Below are 19410 nucleotides of genomic sequence, written 5' to 3'. Positions count from 1 at the left end.
CAGTTAATTCCTTGAAATGCCTACCTTGAACTTTCCTCGTGTCATATGAGCACTCCCTCAGTCTCCACTCAATAATGTGCTTTGGCTTCTGCAGCAAATGAGTATGGTAACAGTAGGACACTCAATGTGAGTGCACACTATTGAGATAGTCCTCACGCTCTTATGAAACCATCTGTTTCTGTGCACTACACAGATAGTGGCTGCCTGATGTTATTACGTAGCATGATATTTCCCAATGTGCATATTTGAGATCTTTACTAAATTACACCAAAAGTAGTGTCTGGCTATAAATTGTATAGTAAATAGCTCCTCTTCTTTGAGTGATTGTGCATGTGCATTCTAATATGTGTCTGTGTGCCACGTGCACAGTCATCAGATTTTTCCCTAGCAGTACCCGTTGGGTCAGCTGTGGTATCTTCTCTGGTGATGCTTCACAATGACACATATATACCCTTCCAACCTTCTTTCCGCCAGTGACGGTCACTGAAGCTTCTGACTTCTTGCTTTGCAAATAGTTAGTGCCTAGCACAGTGGTCACCAACCAGTAGATAAGAATCTACTGGTAGATCTTGGAACCTCTGACAGGGGATCCTAGCTGGTTTGGCCAAGAGGTTATCAAGCCCAGCACTTCAGCTGCTCACAGACTGCTGCACATCTCCTGTCCTTTGCTTTGGAGCTGCCCCCTCAGGAGTCTCTGCTTTCTGTTCAGGGCAGGGGAGGGGTGCTGATATGAAGATCCCCTCTCCCACCCTGTGACCTATCTCCCCAGAGCGGAGAGGGGGCACAGCAGGTCTTGGGATAGGGTTTGCTGGCTGCTTTTGGAAGTGGTGCAAGGTCAGGACAGGGGTGAGCCTACCTTAGCCCCATTGCACCACCACCCAAGAGCCACCTGAGATAAGCAGGGCCCTGCTGGTGCCCACATCCTGACACCCTCCCCCAGTCATGAACCCCCTCCTACACTCCAAGCCCCTTCCCTAGCCCCAAGCATCCTGCATCCAAATGCCCTCCCAGAGCCTGCACTTAGAACCTCCTCTGGTACCCCAACTGCCTGTCCCAAGCTCAGCTCAGAGCCCCCCTCACACTGCAGATCCCTTAATTCAAGACCAGAGCCTGCACCCCAACCCTCTGCCCCAGACTGGTGAAAGTGAGGAAGGATGGGGAAGGGAGGGAGAATGGAGTGAGCAGGGGCGGGGCCTCGGCGAAGGGGCACAAAGGAGGCGGGGCAAGGGTTTTTGGGTTTGAGGTAGATCTTGGATTGCACTTAAATTCAAAAAGTGATCTCATGCGTAAAAAGGTTGGAGACCACTGCCCTAGCATAGCATTCCTTTGTTGTTGTTGTTGTTGTGTGGATTAGTTGTTTCCTTCAAGTTACTTAGAGTAGTTAGTTTTTACAGGAGGTTCCCCCATCCTGTTGTTTATGCTCCTGGGGCATGGAGCTTCCCCCAGGCTTTCAAGCAGTATGCAAAGTGTAGCAAGTATATGCAGCAGGAGTTCTCAGCTTTTCTGCATGAGGGCCACATGTCACTAAGATGGCCCTCCAGGCAGCCTTGGATTCTGAGGACTCGGCAGCTAGCATGATGACCCTGGCCATAGTGATGAGATGTAACTCATGGCTGCAGATGTCCAGTCTCCCAGCAGAGATGCAGCGCACAATCCAGGACCTGCCTTTCAATGGGACAGGCCTGTTTGCTGAAAAGACACATTCCCGTCTGCACAGCCTCAAGGACTGCAGGATTACCCTGAAGTTCTTGGTTATTTACACTCCAGAGCCTCAGTGCCACCATTTTAGGCCGTATCGCTCTGTGGGACCTCTGCATTCCTCACAACATTCAACTGCAAGCCTTGTATCTTCTGAGCATGCAGAGCAACCTTGCAGATTGTCTCAAATGGTCTGCTCAGTCCCATGAGTGGTACCTCAGGGCAGACATGGCTCTCTCCATGTTCTGCGAGTGGGTCCTTTCCCAGGTGGACTTGTTCATGACCCGCCTAAACAGGAAGTGACTGAGGTTCTGCTCCTTTTAGGGCCACAGCCAGGGAGTCTCTGTCGGAGGCTTTTCACCTGTGCTGGACGGAGTAGTACCTGTACACTTTCCTTCCAGTGCCATTAATACTAAGGATCTTCCTCAGAATTCAACAGGACAAAGTGGCAGTGATACTGATAGCACCAGAAGGCTGAGGCAGCACACAATCACTACACTGCTGTCCCTGTCGGTGACTGGCCCATGATGCTCCCTCTGGTTCCCAAACTGATAATGCAGGAGTTCGACAGGTTGTTCCACCCAAACCTCATGGTGAGGAAGCTCCATGACTAAACCAACTTGGACTCAGTCAGGGAAGTCTTAATAAGCAGCCACAAATCCTCTTTTAGGGCTACTTATCTCGCCAAGAGGAAGAGGTTCTTTTTGTGGTCCCTCCAGCAGAACACAGTTCCACTGCTTTTGGGCTACCTCCTTCACCTCAATACCAGGATTTGGCTGAGACAGCCATGAAAGTACATCTGGCAGTTACTTTAGCTTTCCACCTAGGTTTGGGGGTAAAGTCCATCTTTGGGGATCTAGTGGTGAGCCGTTTGCTTCAGGGTCTGGCGAGGCAGATGTTACCGCCCTGGGACTTGAATTTGGTGCTTTCTCAGTTCAAGGCCCTACCATTTGAGCCCCTGGCTACCTGTTCTTTAGCCTATCTTTCATTCAGAGTGGCCTTCCTGGTAGCTATTCAGACAGGTGTTGGAGCTGCCAGCCCTCACTCCTGAGCCCCCATATATATATATATATTTTATAAGGATAAAGAGTAGCTGTGGCCCCATCCTGCATTCCTGTCAAGGGTTGTGTTGCCTTGTCATGTAAATCAGGATGTCTTTCTCCCTATTTTCGTCTCTAAACTACGTGACAGGAATAGGGCATTTCACTCCCTGGCTGTCCAGTGTGCCCTGGCCTTTTATTTCTAATGCACTAAAACATTCCACCAGTCAATGCAGCTCATCATCTCCATTGCAGACTGCATGAAGGGCCTTCTGGTTACGTTGCAGCACCTGTCATCCTGGATCACTACGGGCATCAAGCTGCACTATGACTTGGTCACGGTGCCGGCCCCACCTATCACAGCACATTCCACACAGGCGTAAGCCTTGGCAACGGCCTTTCTGGCACAAGTCCTGATTCAGGACATCAGCAGAGCAGATTCATGGTTCTCAGTTCACACCTTCACGACCCATTACACCCTCCCCCAGCAGTCCCAGGATGATGCAGTGTTTGGCAGAGCTACAGTGCACTCAGCAATGAGTTGAAGTCCGACCCTTCCACTGTACAAACTGCTGAGTCACATATCGGAATGCACACGAGCAATCACTTGAAGAAGAAAGAATGGTTACTTACCTTTGTAACTATTGTTCTTCAAGGTGTGTTGCTCATGTCTGTTACAGACCCTTCCACCTCCCCTGTTAGAAGAAGGAACTGAAGTGGAGGTTGGCAGGGGTACATATGTGACTCTGGGAGGTGTCACCACAGAGGGCGCCAGAGCTGACCCACCAGATACCACTAGAGAAAAGTCTTCTGACGATCATGAACGTGGTACACGCACATATTGGAATAGACATGAGCAATGCATCTTGAAGAACCACAGTTATGAAAGGTCTAAGTAACCGTTCTTTCTGCTTGTTTTCTGTCAAGTGCATGTAGTGAAGAGAAAAGAGGTGATTGTGAAAATAAAATTTCAGAATAATACACAGGATGAAATCTGGTTGCAGTCTGATGACATTCATTGTACTTGCATGTTACGCTAAATACTTTATAAATCTAAGTGATTTTTCAACCTATTTTTTCCTTCTCTTAATTATAGAAAGCGCTAGAAAGAAGCAGGAAGGTATTGTTGGTAGTTCCAGAGTCTGTTTTGCCCAACATACCCCATCACTTCCAGCAGAAAGTCCCCGGCCTTTGAAACTTAGAAGCATTCTTGATATGAGCCCTTTCACCGTGACAGATCACACACCAATGGAAATAGTGGTGGATATTTTCCGCAAGCTGGGTCTGAGGCAGTGCCTTGTAACACACAATGGGTGAGTACAGATCAGAAATACTGTTAATTTGGTCAAATGTAATACTGGAGACTAGTGTAATATGCCGACAACTTAAATTGAATTCCGATGTGATTCAGGCCTATCACATTTAACGACCTCATTGCAATCTGACCTCAGCAATGGAGAGCCTGTAGTTGAGCCAGAATTTGAACTTTTGTGGTCAATTTTAGTTGCTAATAAGAAATGCCACTTAAAAAGCTGTACCTCACTGAAACTGTTCCAGCAGGAATAGCCTTGAAACAACGAATTCTGTCTGAATGCCGTATTGTGACAGATCACCATTAGGAACTTAAATTGCATGCAAATACAAGGGGAAAGCTCATTTAATCTCTCTCTCTCTCCCTCTGCTCCCCTTTCTCTGTGCCCCTTTTCTGACATTGTCCATTTGCAGCCAGTCAAAAATGGACTGTGTAGAGCAAAATCACATGGGGAAAAAATCAGTTTTATTTTTACCTCTCTACAGCCTTATTTTTTTGTTTTGAAATAACAGATATAAAATTCAGGACAATGGGATGTTTTCTTTATTCTCACTGGTTTCCTCATGAGGCAGGGGGTAGGAGTATCTGGTTTACCGCATTAGCGGCTTTGTAATGAGCTACAGCATCTTTCTTCTCTTGTGAGCCAATAAGTAAAAAAGTAATTCTCCATTTCCATCCATGTAAAATTATCTATACTCTATTTCCATACACTCTCTAAATTCAAATCCATTGTGCTTTGTTTTAAAGAAAATACAGAATGGCTATAAGATTTTTTTTGCAGGTTTTAAAGCCCAGAAAGGAAGCATTATGATAATCTAGGATGACCTCCTGCATAACACAGCCTATGGAACATTGGCCAGGCCCAGGGCTTCCTTGGATTAGAGCTGATCTCTCTGGCTCTGGAAACCAGGGCAGTACCCATAAGCCATCAAAGATCTGGGCACAGCCCTCTTCACTATAGTTCTTTCTCTTCTCCACGTCCCCAGCATGTGTCTGCATTGAAATTAGATGAGCCAGCTGACTGGCTATGGGGCTGTTTGATTTCAGTGTAGCCATTCATATTCTGACTGCAATCTAAGCTCTGGGACACTCCCATCTCAGAGGGTCCTAGGGTCTGAGCTCCATCCTGAATACTAGTTAGGGTTGCTAGGTGTCCAGTTTTCAACCGGAACACCTGGTCGAAAAGGGACCCTGGCAGTTCCAGTTGGTGCTACTAACCAGGCCATTAAAAGTCTGATTGACAGCACAGCAGAGGCCCGCAATTAAGGCAGACTCCCTACCTGCCTTGGTTCTGCATGGCTCCCAGAAGTGGCCACCCAGGTCCCTGTACCTCCACACTGTCACCACTCTGCAGCTCTCATTGGCTATGAATTGTAACCAATGGGAGCTGAGGGGGAGGCACCTTTGGGTGTGAGAGCAGTACATGCACAGAGAGACCTTTTGCCCCCATGGGGCCGCAGGGGTTTTGTGTCTGCTTCCTAGCCATAGTATGTGCTATCGGGACCCTGAATTCCAATACCTTACCCCAAGCCAAAATCCCCTTCTGTACCCAAAACTCCTCATCTCTAGCCCCATCCCAGGGTCCATCCTCAGCCGCAGTCCTTGCACCCCAGCCTAATGTCTCCTTCTGCACCTCTGACCCTACCCTAGAGCCTGCATCCCCGCACAGAACCTTTCCCCGTCCCAGAGTCCTCTCCTGCACCCTGAACCCATCATTTCTGGCTCCAGCCCAGAGCCCACACCCTCTGCCAGATCCCTCTGCCCCCTCGTAGATCCCAACCCCCAGCGTGGAGCTCCCTCCTGCAACCCAAACTCCTCATCCCTAGAGCCCCTGCTGCATGCCAATCCACTGTCCTATCCTGATAAGAGAGTGAGGGTGGGGGACATAAGAACAGCCATAGTGGGTCAGACCAAAGGTCCATCTAGCTCAGTATCCTGTCTCCCAACAGTGGCCAATATCAGATGCCCCACAGGGAGGGATCACAGCAGATAATCTTCACATGATTCCTTCCCTGTCACCCACCTCTAGAGAAACAGAGGCTAGGGACACTATTCCTACCCATCCTAGCTAATAGCCATTGTTGGACCTAACCTTCATGAATTTTGAACTCTCTTAAAGTCCTAGCCTTCACCGCATCCTCTGGAGTTCTACAGGTTAACTGTGTGCTGAGTGAAGAAAAACTTCCCTTTGTTTGTTTTAAATCTGCTGACTATTAATTTCATTTGATGACCTCTACTGTATTTCTTATACAGGCAGTCCCCTTATGTCGGATCCGCAGTTACGAACGGGGCTTTTCTCGCCCCGGAGGACGGGAGCGGCGGGACGCCCAGATGCGCCGCGGTCCGCCGCCCCCGCCTTCCGGGGCGAGAAAAGCTGGTCCCCGTCTCCTTGGTCTGCAGGGAGACGGGGAGCAAAGCCTTGGAGCACGCCCGCAGCGGGACAGCCCGGGCGCGCTTGAGCTGTCCCCCTGCGGGTTTGCTCCGTGGCTTTGCTCCCCATCTCCTGACCAGCAGACCAGGGAGATGGGGAGCAAAGCCGCGGAGCGCGCCTGGGCTGTCCTGCTGCGGGCATGCTCCAAGGCTTTGCTCCCCGTCTCCCTGGTCTGCTGGGGGGGGGAGGGTGCAGCTAGTGCCCCCCCCCCCCCCCCAGCAGACCAGGCTTTTCTTGCCTACCCCTGGGGTAGAGCAGCTGGGGGCTGCCGGGTTGGTCCCGCAGCACCGCTCCGGACCAACCCGGCAGCACCCCAGCTGCTCTGCCCCAGGCGTCCTGATTCAGCCGCTGCTGGTCAGTTTCAGCAGCGGCTGAATCAGGATGCCTGGGGCAGAGCAGTTGGGGTGCTGCTGGGTTGCTCCAGTAGCGCCGAGGAACTGCGCTACTGGAGCAACCCAGCAGCACCCCAGCTGCTCTGCCCCAGGCGTCCCCAAGTCAGCTGCTGCTGAAACTGACCAATGGCTGACTACAGGAAGCCCGATGCAGAGTTGCTCTGCCCCAGGCTTCCTGGAATCAACCGCTGATCAGTTTCAGCAGCAGCTGACTTGGGGACGCCTGGAGTTCTTAAGTTGAATCTGTATGTAAGTCAGAACTGGCGTCCAGATTCAGCCGCGGTTGAAACTGATCAGTTTCAGCAGCGGCTGACGCCAGTTCCGACTTACATACAGATTCAACGTAAGAACAAACCTACAGTCCCTATCTTGTACGTAACCCGGGGACTGCTTGTATTGTGAGAATAAATAAATAACTGTTCCTTATTTACTTTTTCCACACCGGTCATGATTTTATAGACCTCTGTCATATCCCCCCTTAGTCTCCTCTTTTCTAAGCTGAAATGTCCAAGTCTTTTTAATCTCTCTTCATATGTGGCCCATTCCAAATCCTTAATCATTTTTGTTGCCCTTTGCTGAACCTTTGAAGCATACGATGGAGGGAGGCAGGAAGAAGCAAGTAGGGTATGGGAGCTTAGAGGAGTTGGGGCAGGGCAGGGGCATTCAGTTTTATGTGATTAGAAAGTTGGAAACACTAGCCCCAGTGCCTACATTACAATTAACCCAAGTCCTTAGAATGGGTAACCATGGGGTTTTCATTACAGCATTGACATACCAGGCATTAATAGACACATTTTTAAAATTTTCTTTCTGTTGGTATCCCCAGTTTTGCACATACAGTTAATTCAATTGTCCTTCAAGAGACAGAATGTACTGAGTACTTTGCTTTCACATATATTCAGTGAGAAATGTAATTAAATGCATCAGTCTTTGATAAAGTTGTCATACTTTCTTTTTAGCATACATTTACAAGACACCCAAGAAGAGGAACATTCCTTAATAATTTTATGTTGTTTAGCATGAATGACTATGGGAGGATAAAGTGGAGAACTAAAATACCTGAGTGGAAGGTTTCTTTATTTGTTTTGTTATTGTCAAATGAGCTGCTGCTATAAATTAAAGAATAGCAAATTTATGTTTTAAATTGCATTGTTCAGATGATACCATCGTGAAAGCATGATTAAAATGCATTTGCTTTAAATTTGTTCATTAACACATGCATGTGCTGAAAGAATAGTGGGAATTTTTCTGAAATTTAAATAGTAAATTTTTCTACTTGAGGACAAGGGACTCATACTCTATCAATTTTACGTCAGTGTATGTGTCTAATTACATTTCTGGAGCTCAATTTGGGGAAGGAAATCTGCAATACTAGTATTTCTCTAAGGAATATTTGTGTTGAGCTGTTCAGTACTATAAGTAGTTTATACTGCAGTTTAAAACTCAAATACCTAATAATTGCTTTGGAATAATAAATTATAAAGAAAGGTTAACCATACAAAATTAATATAAAAGCCTATTGTGAATTTTAAACAGTTGCTTTCAGCATAAATTTAGTAGAAAATGTAGATTACTTCATTAATCAGTTGTGCTGTAACAACAATTTTTGTTCTCCTGCTTCAGTTTATAAATGTGTTACTTTGTGAGCTCAGTATTTACCTCTGGTCAAATTTTAAACCTTGTTTGTGATGTTATGGGTAATGGGAGTAAGCAAACTGCCAGGTAGATAGAAAGGATGAAAGTAATCTAAATTATGGCAAAAGAAATACATGTAACGGAATCTGTAAATCAAATATGCTCTCAAAAGACAGATAGTATCAGAGGGGTAGCCGTGTTAGTCTGAATCTGCAAAAGCGGCGAGGAGTCCTGTGGCACCTTATAGACTAACTGAAGTGTAGGAGCATAAGCTTTCGTGGGCAAAGACCCACTTCGTCAGATGCAACAAAACAAAAGACAGATAATCTCCCATTTATTAAAATGAGTTTGTGCAACAATAATAGCTTGGACTAGAAAGCTTGTGTTAATTGATAGTTGTGGTAAGAAATTAAGGAGCATTGGAAAGTACATAGAAAGAAGGTTTAACTTTTTAATTAACACTAACGTGTTGATTCAGTCGAGTCAATCCTGATTTAAAAACTGATATGAGTGCAATTAGGCTCAGCACAGCCTGGGCTACCACTCAGAATGATTTAGCTGTAAAGGTAGCTTCATACACAGTTTCTTTGACTTCCTAAAATCCGTAATTTGATTTTAGTCATCTGCATCTAACGAGGCAGGCTAAAATTTCAGCTTCTGATTTTTATGTGAACTCAGAAGTAATTTCTGAAAGAAACAAGTTAAATAATCAACATTTAAGGTTAAAGATGCATTTTTGTGCCATGTAGAAAACAAATTATTAATCTGTGAAAAGGTACTGATTCTCAAATCACTCTTCATTTAACTACTTCATTATTAGCATTCTTGCAGTCCTCTTTTTTTTTTTTTTTTTCATTTTATTCTATTCTAAACCTCTCATTATGATTGGAACTTTTTTTTATTTGATTCACACAGTTATTAGCATAACATGATCTGTTTCAGGATTGTCTTGGGGATCATCACAAAGAAGAACATATTAGAACATCTCGAGCAACTAAAGCAGCACGTCGAACCCTTGGTGATTAGATATATCAGATCTCCTAATTAGACATGTTAGAAGTCAGGAAGCATGAAACTTGTGAACTGTTCAGTGTTCTCTTACCGTAACATCAGCTGAACAACAAAAATCTTCCTGTGCAACAAATATGATAATTTGAATTAAAGCGTTTATAATGTAAAATATTTGTAAAAACTGAGCTGTATAGGCATACTGCTAAAAATTTGCTGTTAATCACAACATTAAAAAAAAGTTATAGAGATCAGTTATCAGAAACTCTGATGGTCTTAGAAGGATGACAGATTATTATATTATGCCAGATGGGGAAAGGCCCAGCTAGGAAACTCTTTCCTTTTCCTTTATTTAATTTATTGCTTGATTGATAGCATATATTAATGTTCTTTTGAATTAAAACTAAGATTTGCCTGATCTTTGGCAGCTTCCGATAATTGCTGACCAATGAGTTGAGCTTTCTGACAACCAAACCAGAATATAATTTGTACTTAATGTGGCATTAGACCCTTCCTCTGCTATGCCCCATGTATCTGCATGCTTCTAAAAACCAGTCCTTTATTTGTTGTGATGCACTATATGTTCTCCTATCATCTATAGCAATCAGTGTCCCTTCATAAGATGTCTAGTTATGTCCTAAGCCGCAGAATAGCTTGTTAATATTTTTACTAGTGGCTTCATAACTTAGATAAAGCGTATCATTAAGATGTTGTGATCTAACGTTAGTTGTAACTTAGAAATTATCTTAATTTGGATGTTACTCTGCAATTGTTGCATCTCTACTAAACCTGCCCTCCAAATGTAGCTGCTTATGTGCAAAACATGTTATGTTCACATTTTATTTTATTTCACAAGTATTTCATGCCTCCTTTAAAATACAAACAAAAAGCACTAACAAGATTAACAAGATTAGCAGCTCATTCTTTCTGCTTTCTGCTTCTCTTGTGATATTATCCTTTAAGGCAGCTTTACTTTTTTGATATAACACACGGTTATATTCTTAACAGCTATTAAGATCTTTTCATAAAAGCACAACATGAAATTTTAAAATGTATATAGTCTTTTAAAATTGGTTATTTATTGGCTTACTTTTTAAGGTTCTAAACTTGAAAACACAGCTACTGATTATATTGCTTTAATTCTACACTTAAATATATGTGCTCTTATGAAGATACCAAACTAAGCCAATATGTTAGACTGGTATGATCCTCTAAATGTAATGTATATAAAAAAAGTTTGATTTAATGTCAAGGCTTGGGGCCATCAAGCAATTTGTGACTTCTGGTGGCTAGATTGGAGCATATTTTCCTTTCAAAATGGGATCAATATCACTTTTTATTCATACCTCCTTTGTTCTTTGTCCTTTGTTACTTTTTTGTTGGCATACCTTAATCAAAATTTCATTTTGTAGAAACAAACAAAAATTAAATATAAATGGGCTTGGACTCTGCTTGCATAATTGCATCTAATGAAAAATGGATTATAGTTTAGTGACCATCCTATTTGGTGCCTCCACGCTGCTCTCTTTTAACAAAATGATGGTTACTTGATATTTTTATTAATAAAATGTTTTTATTTAAACAAGAAAATCAGCCTATTTGCTCTATTCCTGTCAACAAAAAGGACTTGGCTACAGATTTAGTTCTGTTTCTTTTTTCTAGTAGAATAATAGCCATTTTCTATTTATCCTTTTCAGGCGCCTCCTTGGCATTATAACAAAAAAAGATATCCTCCGTCATATGGCCCAGACGGCAAACCAAGATCCCGCATCAATAATGTTCAACTGAAGCCCATAGCTGAGGAGAGAGAGGAAACAGAAGAGGAGGTTCATTTGTTGAACAGTACAACACTTTAGCCTGAAGGAGTCTTCTGTGGTTGGAATTAAGAGCTGGATTTTTGCATAGCCGTGCAGTTGGAATTTAAAAGTTGGTCTGGGGGAGCACGGAGAGGCGGGAGTTCCTCACTGTAACATGGAGAGTGTGAGCCTCTGCTATCCTGCACTGGATGCGTTCCATGATGACAGATCTGCCATGATAGTGCAGTGCGAAAGCTGGGTCAGAAGACAGAATTCTCAAAGCCCTGTGCTAACATTGACAAGATGCATTGTTAGTCCCTGTTTCCAGAGGGATCACTTGAATTGAGCCATTTTTTGAGGATTGCAAGGTCTTTCCCTTTTTACCATTGAAAACTGTTGTGTTAATTCATGAAATATATAATTAGTACTCATCACCTTTCTACATTCCAGAAGAGCTTTTATTTCTCTCTCTCTCTCTCCTGAGCTGTAACAAAGGCTCTTTAAAATTGGTGTGCCCTTCTGAAGCAGTAGTTTCTCATATTGAGATGTACTGTGACTTACTAAGGTTTGATCACAAGAAGGGAGTTTTTCTTGTGCCATTAAACATGTAGTTCGTACATCATGAAAAGCTTGAGGCGGCAGTCTGAATCTGCTTCAGCAAAAGCAGATTGAACAGGTAATACCTTGTGTGAAGCATGTGTGAAATTTTGCAGCCTTAGGTGCTGTGATTTCAGAAAAATTTAAAAATAGATTAAACTTGAGTTTCTAGGAAAATGCTTTTCCTGCAGAATATATCAATAATGTGACCTGGTCTTATGCAATTTTTGTATTATTGAAGACACTGACATATACCAATGTTGTGCAGTATAAGGAAAGTACTGCTACTCTGATAACTAAGAACAGGAACAATTCTGTATAGGTGTATCTGATGGTAATTGCATGCGGAAACACTGGACATATTTTTTACATTAAATTAAAATCAATCATCTTTAGTTTTCCTTTACCACAAAAAGATGTTCCACTGCTGACACTGAAGAAAGAAATGTAATTCATAACTTGCACTAAATGTATATTTTTTCTTGAAATTTACCATTCTTTATTTATATTTTTATGGATTAAAATATATTAAATACAAATCAGTTAATATCTTACATAATTAATTCAACCTTTAATTTGATTTTTATAGAGTAATTCAAAATCCTCTACATACAGTGGAGGATGGGGAAGAAGTTTACAACTAGATGAAGGGTTTAAACAAGAAATTATTTCTTTATTATCCAACATGGGTATAATAGCATTTGTAACCTCACCTTTCACTGCCATAACTTTGAGGTGTCCATTTGTTCATTATTATGAAACTGTAAAACTACAAATACTTCTTAAATACTGCAGGGTTTTAGAAATAATTAATTGTGAGACCTGTTGTGACTGACTTGTGTTTAAGAATCTAGAAATACACTGGCTGAAAGTTTGAATGAAATGTAGCTTCTTAGAAAATGAAACACAAACTTACTTGAAAGATTGAGTAGGTTTTAAACTTCAGCAGCAACATACACTTTAGCAGGCAGACAGATTCAGAACATTTTTTTTCTTTTCAGAAAGCCTGTTGTAATTATTAGCTGAACATATTCATTTATCAGGTTTTAAAAAAATCACACACAAAGAAAAGGCAACATCCCAAGAACGTATTGTCCCAAAAAAAGAAAACGATAGAATAGAGAAGGGGCAGTTTAAAATACTCTGGTGTGCATGTTACATTCATGTCATTGTACATTCAGTAATTTTATAATTTGGAATTGGACATAGTGACCTCCTAACATTATTCCTCAAACTATGAAATATACCAGGTTTAAAAAAAAAAAATCAATCACTCTTAGCTACTTTTAGCATTTGTAATCCTGAAGGTTCTGATTCAGCAAAGCACTACATGCCTGCTTACTTTTAGCATGACATCAGTCTTGAGGGAATTCTGCAATTTTACTATGGCTCCAAATGTAACAGGTGAAGAATTCTCCCACAGTTAGAGTAATCTCAGTGAAGCTAATGGGACTAGTAGCATTCTTAAAAGTAATGCATGTGTTTACATGCTTCTCTCAATCAGGACTATTTATAAAACTGTAATGATTGTTTAAATTCTGTTGTCTTGTCCCAGTAGAAAACAGAAGAGTTTTCTACAGAGCCTGTGCTACTCATGGTCAGCCCCCTTTTGAAGGTTGGTTTGGAACTAAAGCAGGGAATCAAGATACTATTAAAAGTGCAGTTTTGCAACTAAATTAACTTTAATTTTTTAACTGAAGTAATATAATGGGCCAAATGATGCCATATTACAGCGATCCAACCATTACATAAATTGGAAGCAGCGTAATTGTTTTTTGGAGCTAGTTCTAATTTCAATTGATCTGAGTGCAAAATTTGGCTTGTCTGTAGAAGTCAGTTCAGGAGGTTACTGGTAATGCTGCCTTTCATCATCCAGCTAAAGCTTGTTGCTCTTTCTTATAGTGAAACAATATAAACATGCTTTTCTTTAAAAAAAATATATATTTTCTAATCACTTTGAAACCCCACTCCTACCCCTGCTGTTCTTTGCCATAAGGCACATCAGTGTGTGTATTTTATAAATTCATATCTAGTTCTACTTTGAAACTGCATGAAGTGAAAAAATACAATTCAGGCCCTTGTTGTGTAACTCCAAGTGCAACATTTATATTGTGCTGATTTCATACCCCTCTGTTCACTGTTTTTACTTGCTATGCTTTCCTCATTGATATTTGACATTATCTAGTCATCGTACATTAGAAATTCTGATACGGATTAAGCGTGCCTGTACTGTTCAACAAAAAAGGTTTGTTCTCTAATGTAAAATTTCCCAACGCCTTATTACAATTAACTGATTTGAGCAGATGGGGTAAGGGTGTCAGCATCTTTTTGTTTTTAACTGTTTAGTTACTGGTTCATGAAGAATGCATAGTTTGTTAATCTGTGATGTTGCCTAGAGCTGTATTTAATATTGATCTTAATGTTTTTATTTATAATCGTGTGGTAGAGTTGCGTATCATTACAGTAAACTGATTACTGCGATGATTCAATCATAAATATATTAAACATTTCTGTATGACCATTTTTTGTTGGACTTTTAATTCATGTACTGTCAAATACTCACTTGGCTTTTCCCTGATGAAATTTACATACGTATCTTGGGCATCTCTTTGCATCAAAGGAAAATTAGTGGCAAGCAATTTTTACCTTAAAAAATTCTACAGAATTTCATCTGAGTTTGTGGCAGTTTTGCAGTTGCAATTCTATGGTGGTAGATATTTTTTGAAAAATTTAATTTTAAAAATGTTTTGCTTTAAAGCAGTGGAACATTTTAGTTCCTAATTGTTGCTTTACTATGCAACCATCTAATTTTAACTGTTGGCTTATAGCCACAATTCTGTATTTACCTAAAGTTTCAATACTTCACTTTTAAACCACTTTAGTTACAGTAATTTTGTGGTAGAAACTGAAGCCATCTACTATTCATCCAAACCAACTATTACTTTCCAATTGAACTGCAATTCAACTTTACTGGTGTTTCATATTGCTTGAGAGCAAACCTTTTGTCAGTACATTGGACAGTAAACTTCTTGGGCTATTAATGAATTTTACCATAAATCAGTAAAATCTATAGTAAGGCCCACTCCTTCAAGGACATATTTTACACAGTGTAATCCCACTCAAGTATGTAAAGTTAACATCTGAGTGCACATTTTTCCAGAACTTCAACCTTTCTGAAAAATCAGCCAGAGTCTGCCTTTTTACATTTGCTGTGTGTGCACAAAATGAACAGTTGAGGCCATGAACACTGCATATGCATGAATATTTAAAATTGATTCTGTTGACAAGTGACCATAAAATTGATGTTTCATCTTAATGCTTAGCAATTTCTGTATCTTATTTGTTCACTTTTAAGAAAGAGGCAGTTTACATTTCCTAGTGCACAAATCTCATCTTGCAATCTGAAAATTTGAGCTGCTTATGCTGACTTGTGCATTATAAGTAACTTTCTAATTAGAGATTACCTTTTGTTAGATCATTTGAAAATGGCAATACAGGTGCTGAGTTAAGAGAGAATTCTCTAAAGCTAATTTTCTAATGGGCTTTGGGACGCTGTGGCTGCTTAATAAAATTCTGCTGGGGCTTCAGCATTGACAGCAGCAGCGTGTTTGAAGTAGTTTACTAGTAAACCTGTGCCCTATTGATTCACGCATTATGTCTTTAAAAATTTTCAGCTTACTCATAAATAATGGAATCCTACCATATAAGCATAAGGCTACGTCTACACTGTAGGCTTTTTGTGCAAGAACTGTTTTACACAAGAGTTCTTGCACAAGAGTACGTCCACACTACCATGTGCTTTGCATCCATGGCAGTGAGGACACTGTCTTGTGCAATAAAGCTCTGATGGCCATTTTAGCCATAGGGTTTTTTTGCACAAGAAACCCCTATTGTCCATCCACACTGTCTTCTTGTGTAAGAGCTCTTGCAGAAGAGGGCTTATTCCTTGTGGGGGGAGGAATAACTCTTGTGCAAGAAGCCCTCTGTTCCGACACCTTACTGTTCTTATGCAAAAAGCCTGCAGTGTAGATGTAGCCTTAGTCTATAAGATGAGGTGAAAGTTAGTTCTAATTACATCTGTGCTGGTCTGGTGTTTCTTTTATATCCAATTTCAAGGAAGAGAATCACCTTTCAATTACATTGTGGTTACAACAGTGTATGTGCTGTTAGATGAGATGCTTGGAGTGGGTGGAACTACATGTTTCACAGCAGAAACAAATGGACATGGGCCCAAGTATTTTCAAGAAAAAAAAAAGATTCTCATGTTAACATTGCATAACTCCCTTTTTCTCCCTGGGTTACTTGGAACTAGGTCAGACTCACACTTGTGCCTGGACGCCTGATGTTTTTAACATAAAAGGAGATCCTGAGTACCCCAGGGGTGATGTTGCTTAGTTGGGGATTCCCTATCCAGGCCCTTGCTCCTAAAGAATATACAGTGGCAGTGCCTGCACCTGGCTGGCCCTATACACACTTACCAGTGTGCCTTGGAGCCTCTAGGAATAAAATTATTCCAGCAATAGTCTGAATCTAACAAGGTTAACAGATTGAAAGTGAAAAATCAATTAAAGTACACAAACTTATCTAGCATTTATATTGCCACCATTTATCCCATCCCAGATGCTTGTGTGGGTGCCCTTGAAAGTCTGTAACTGGAGTGGAGACAGCACTGTGCAGGTTCGGTATGTGTTCGTCCAAGCTGAGCAGCTAGCTGTAAAATCCCCCGTGACTGCCACATGCCTCACCAGATTCCAGCAGCTCCGGTGCCCTCGGCAGATCACTGCTTCTTTTGACAGAGTTAGTGTCCAGGCAACACTTTAGCAAAGAGCCCAGTTACTTGGTTGCCTCCGGTGCAGGTTTATGTAGGCCCCTCTCAGCCACAGGCACAGCCCCAGTCTCTCCCCTCTAGGGACAATCAAAAGCTCCTGAACCAGCCTGCTAGATCCAAGCCCTGGCAGGCTCTCAGTCAGGCTCTAGCTGCAACCTACAGCTCCCGGCTTTAAAATAAATAAATTTAAAAAAAAAAGTTCCCCACCAGCAGCCTAGCTCCTTTCTCCAAAATAGATTCTAGCCTAACCCTCTTTCCATGCCTAGAAGACCCACCATTCTGACCCCTTCTCCCCCCCAGGCTGATAGGGGTTGTAGTCTCTGCAGCTAGATTGCAGCACAAAGGATCCTCTCCCCTCCCCCCCCCAAAAAAACCCCACACAGCCAGCAGCCCCTTTAATAAGGGGACTACAATTGTAAAAATGTTAGTGTTGGTTCTCAACTATCACTAATTCAATCAGCCATTTCAACCAATCCTATTATACGTACTCTATGCATGGGCCTCTCTGACTTTCTGCTCTTGCCCACACTCCTACTGCTAAAATGAGTTTCTTAAGAGGAGTTGGTGAGTTCTGCACTGTCACCAGAATGTGGGCCAGGTATACAGCAGGTATAGCTCTACACAGGTCAACAACCCCTCCCACATTCTGCTGTACATTCACTAGAAAGAATGGCTTCCTGAATTATGCTCCACTCTGGAGGGGCAGAAGCAGCATGAACAGCAAACATGTAGTACCATGGCAAATCCCTAACAGCGGTTCCAGGAGTTGTTTCCTGAAACCTCCACCAGCTCAAAGCACATGAAACTAGGCATCTATCACAGCACAGGAGAATGTGAAGACACAGAAAGAGGAAGGGCCTGGGTCGTTGAAGAATACACAGTGTTTTCTGTGTAAGGCTATGCAGTAAGTAGTGCAACTGTCCATTTATACTGGAATCCTACATTGACTGAAAAAATCTATATGCACTAACTTGGAGCAGCCATTCCTCCTTGGACTGTATAACACTACTACTGAGTGCATAAACCCTGCTCCCCTACTGATGGCAGTAGTAAATGAATACCAGGAGTGGCAGAAAAATGTGTTACAAGATGTAGATACGTTTCATGGACGGTCACAAAACAATCAACAATGTTTTGTAAGAAAGTTTCAGCATTATGTGATGGAAGACAAGCCCATGTTATTATGAGAGGTGCAAAATGCCATCATTTAATGGCCAAGTCAGGTTGGATAGTTACCTTTTGCCCCCCCTGTAGCATAGCTCAGGTTTGAGTCAAGTTTAGGAATTAGTATTCTACCCCTAGTATAATTAGAAAACACTGTTTTCTGGTGCTATAAAAAGGAACCTAGTCTAGTTTATTTTTAAAAAGTTTTATTTACTACACACAAACATTACTTTATATTACTAATGAAAACACCTATATCCATTTAACAAAAATCAAGTTTTGCAGCACTAATACTTGAAACTTTAAGCCCTCTTTGGATCATGCTGCTAGTTGGTCCACATTCTCGTCACTTCTTTTAGCTAAATGCGATTCAACAATCTCAGCAAAGAGGTTCCTCCTCAACAGGTTATATGCGAGAGATAACAGCTGACCAACGACCTTGTGGAAATACTACAAACAATAGAATGAAAAGTAGGTGAGCAGAGCTTGGCACACAGAATGCCCTTCCCCTCCATTAAAAGTTAACAACTTGGTCGTACACCATAAGAGAAATCCTGATTTCCAGCATGACTGTAGTTAGCTGGATGTCCATTTGTTAGGGATGTGGCCAATTAAGTTTCCCATTAAGTTTGCTTATAGCCACTAGTCCTGGTTCAGTGTTGTGCTGGGATTTAGCTCTATTTCACCCTTAAGTGTCCTTTAACATCCCACTAAGCAGTTGGAGGTGTTGGTAATGCTGCTAGACAATGTTGACCTCCCACGGACCTGAGCCATTTTGAGGGTGCTGGATGAGAGACGTTCAACCCACAGTATTTGTCCATCCAGTTGTAACTTTAAAGGAGGTATTCAAGTTTGTACTTACCAGCACCTATTTTGTTTCAGCTACATTAAGCATAGAGGTTTTCCTTTGGCAAGAATAAGCAATTCAACAGTCGCACTGGCAAACTACAGTCATGTTAAATGAATGTGTAAGGTATCTTACCAGTGACTTTATATACTGCCAAGTCATACATGCTACATTTGCTAAGTTAGTGGTATTGAGCAGACAGAGTGCTCTTTCAAACAACTGTAAACACCATTACGCAACTACAAAAAAAAAGAGCCCACAAATACACACACAGACCTGTGGGCCTATTGTATGTTTGTTCTGTAACAGCTACCAAAAATGTCAACTTGCTTTTAGCAAGAATAAAGCCACACAAGTCCAGTTCTACCCTCAAAACACAACATGTACATGTCTGCTGAATGATGACTATTTTAATACTTACATGTGACCCATAGCAAAAGAGGTCCATTCCCAGTTCATAGCCCATTCCATAGTCACATTCGTCATTAGCAAATTGAACAAAAGTCATCATTTCCTGAATGGGTGCAAAGGCTTTCAGTCTCTGCTCATCGCTAGGAGCATCCACAATGGCCTTACAAATTCTTTTAAGATTAGCTGTAATGGAAGGGGGGGGGGGGAGAGAATTTACTTTTCTACTATTTAAAATGTGAATTCACATTCAT

The 19410-nt window shown here is 41.8% G+C and overlaps 2 protein-coding genes across 7 annotated transcripts in view; one reads left to right on the top strand and one right to left on the bottom strand.

The window, feature by feature from the left end:
* CLCN3 (Cl-/H+ antiporter 3) overlaps positions 1 to 14430 on the top strand; it is an 83481-nt gene extending 69051 nt beyond the window's left edge. For 3 of the 5 annotated variants that reach the window (XM_014574866.4, XM_075931137.2, XM_075931135.2), the window contains exons 12-14: positions 3835 to 4051; positions 9451 to 9526; positions 11214 to 14430. In XM_014574866.4, the coding sequence (XP_014430352.1) occupies positions 3835 to 4051; positions 9451 to 9526; positions 11214 to 11372 (452 nt within the window). In that variant the 3' untranslated portion in view covers positions 11373 to 14430. The remainder of the gene's footprint in view (positions 1 to 3834; positions 4052 to 9450; positions 9527 to 11213) is intronic. The other 2 variants (XM_075931136.2, XM_006111677.5) reach the window with 1 other exon arrangement.
* A 3660-nt stretch (positions 14431 to 18090) lies between these two features.
* The window catches only part of HPF1 (histone PARylation factor 1), a 29547-nt gene continuing 28227 nt past the window's right edge, over positions 18091 to 19410 (bottom strand). For both annotated transcript variants that reach the window (XM_006111675.4, XM_075930196.2), the window contains exons 7-8: positions 19170 to 19342; positions 18091 to 18351 (exon numbers count right to left, since the gene is read on the bottom strand). In XM_006111675.4, the coding sequence (XP_006111737.1) occupies positions 18220 to 18351; positions 19170 to 19342 (305 nt within the window). In that variant the 3' untranslated portion in view covers positions 18091 to 18219. The remainder of the gene's footprint in view (positions 18352 to 19169; positions 19343 to 19410) is intronic.

Source organism: Pelodiscus sinensis, chromosome 4, assembly GCF_052426305.1.
Source record: "Pelodiscus sinensis isolate ZL-2025 chromosome 4, ASM5242630v1, whole genome shotgun sequence".
NCBI classification, from domain to species: domain Eukaryota; kingdom Metazoa; phylum Chordata; order Testudines; family Trionychidae; genus Pelodiscus; species Pelodiscus sinensis.
This window is presented reverse-complemented; position numbering and strand designations above follow the sequence as displayed.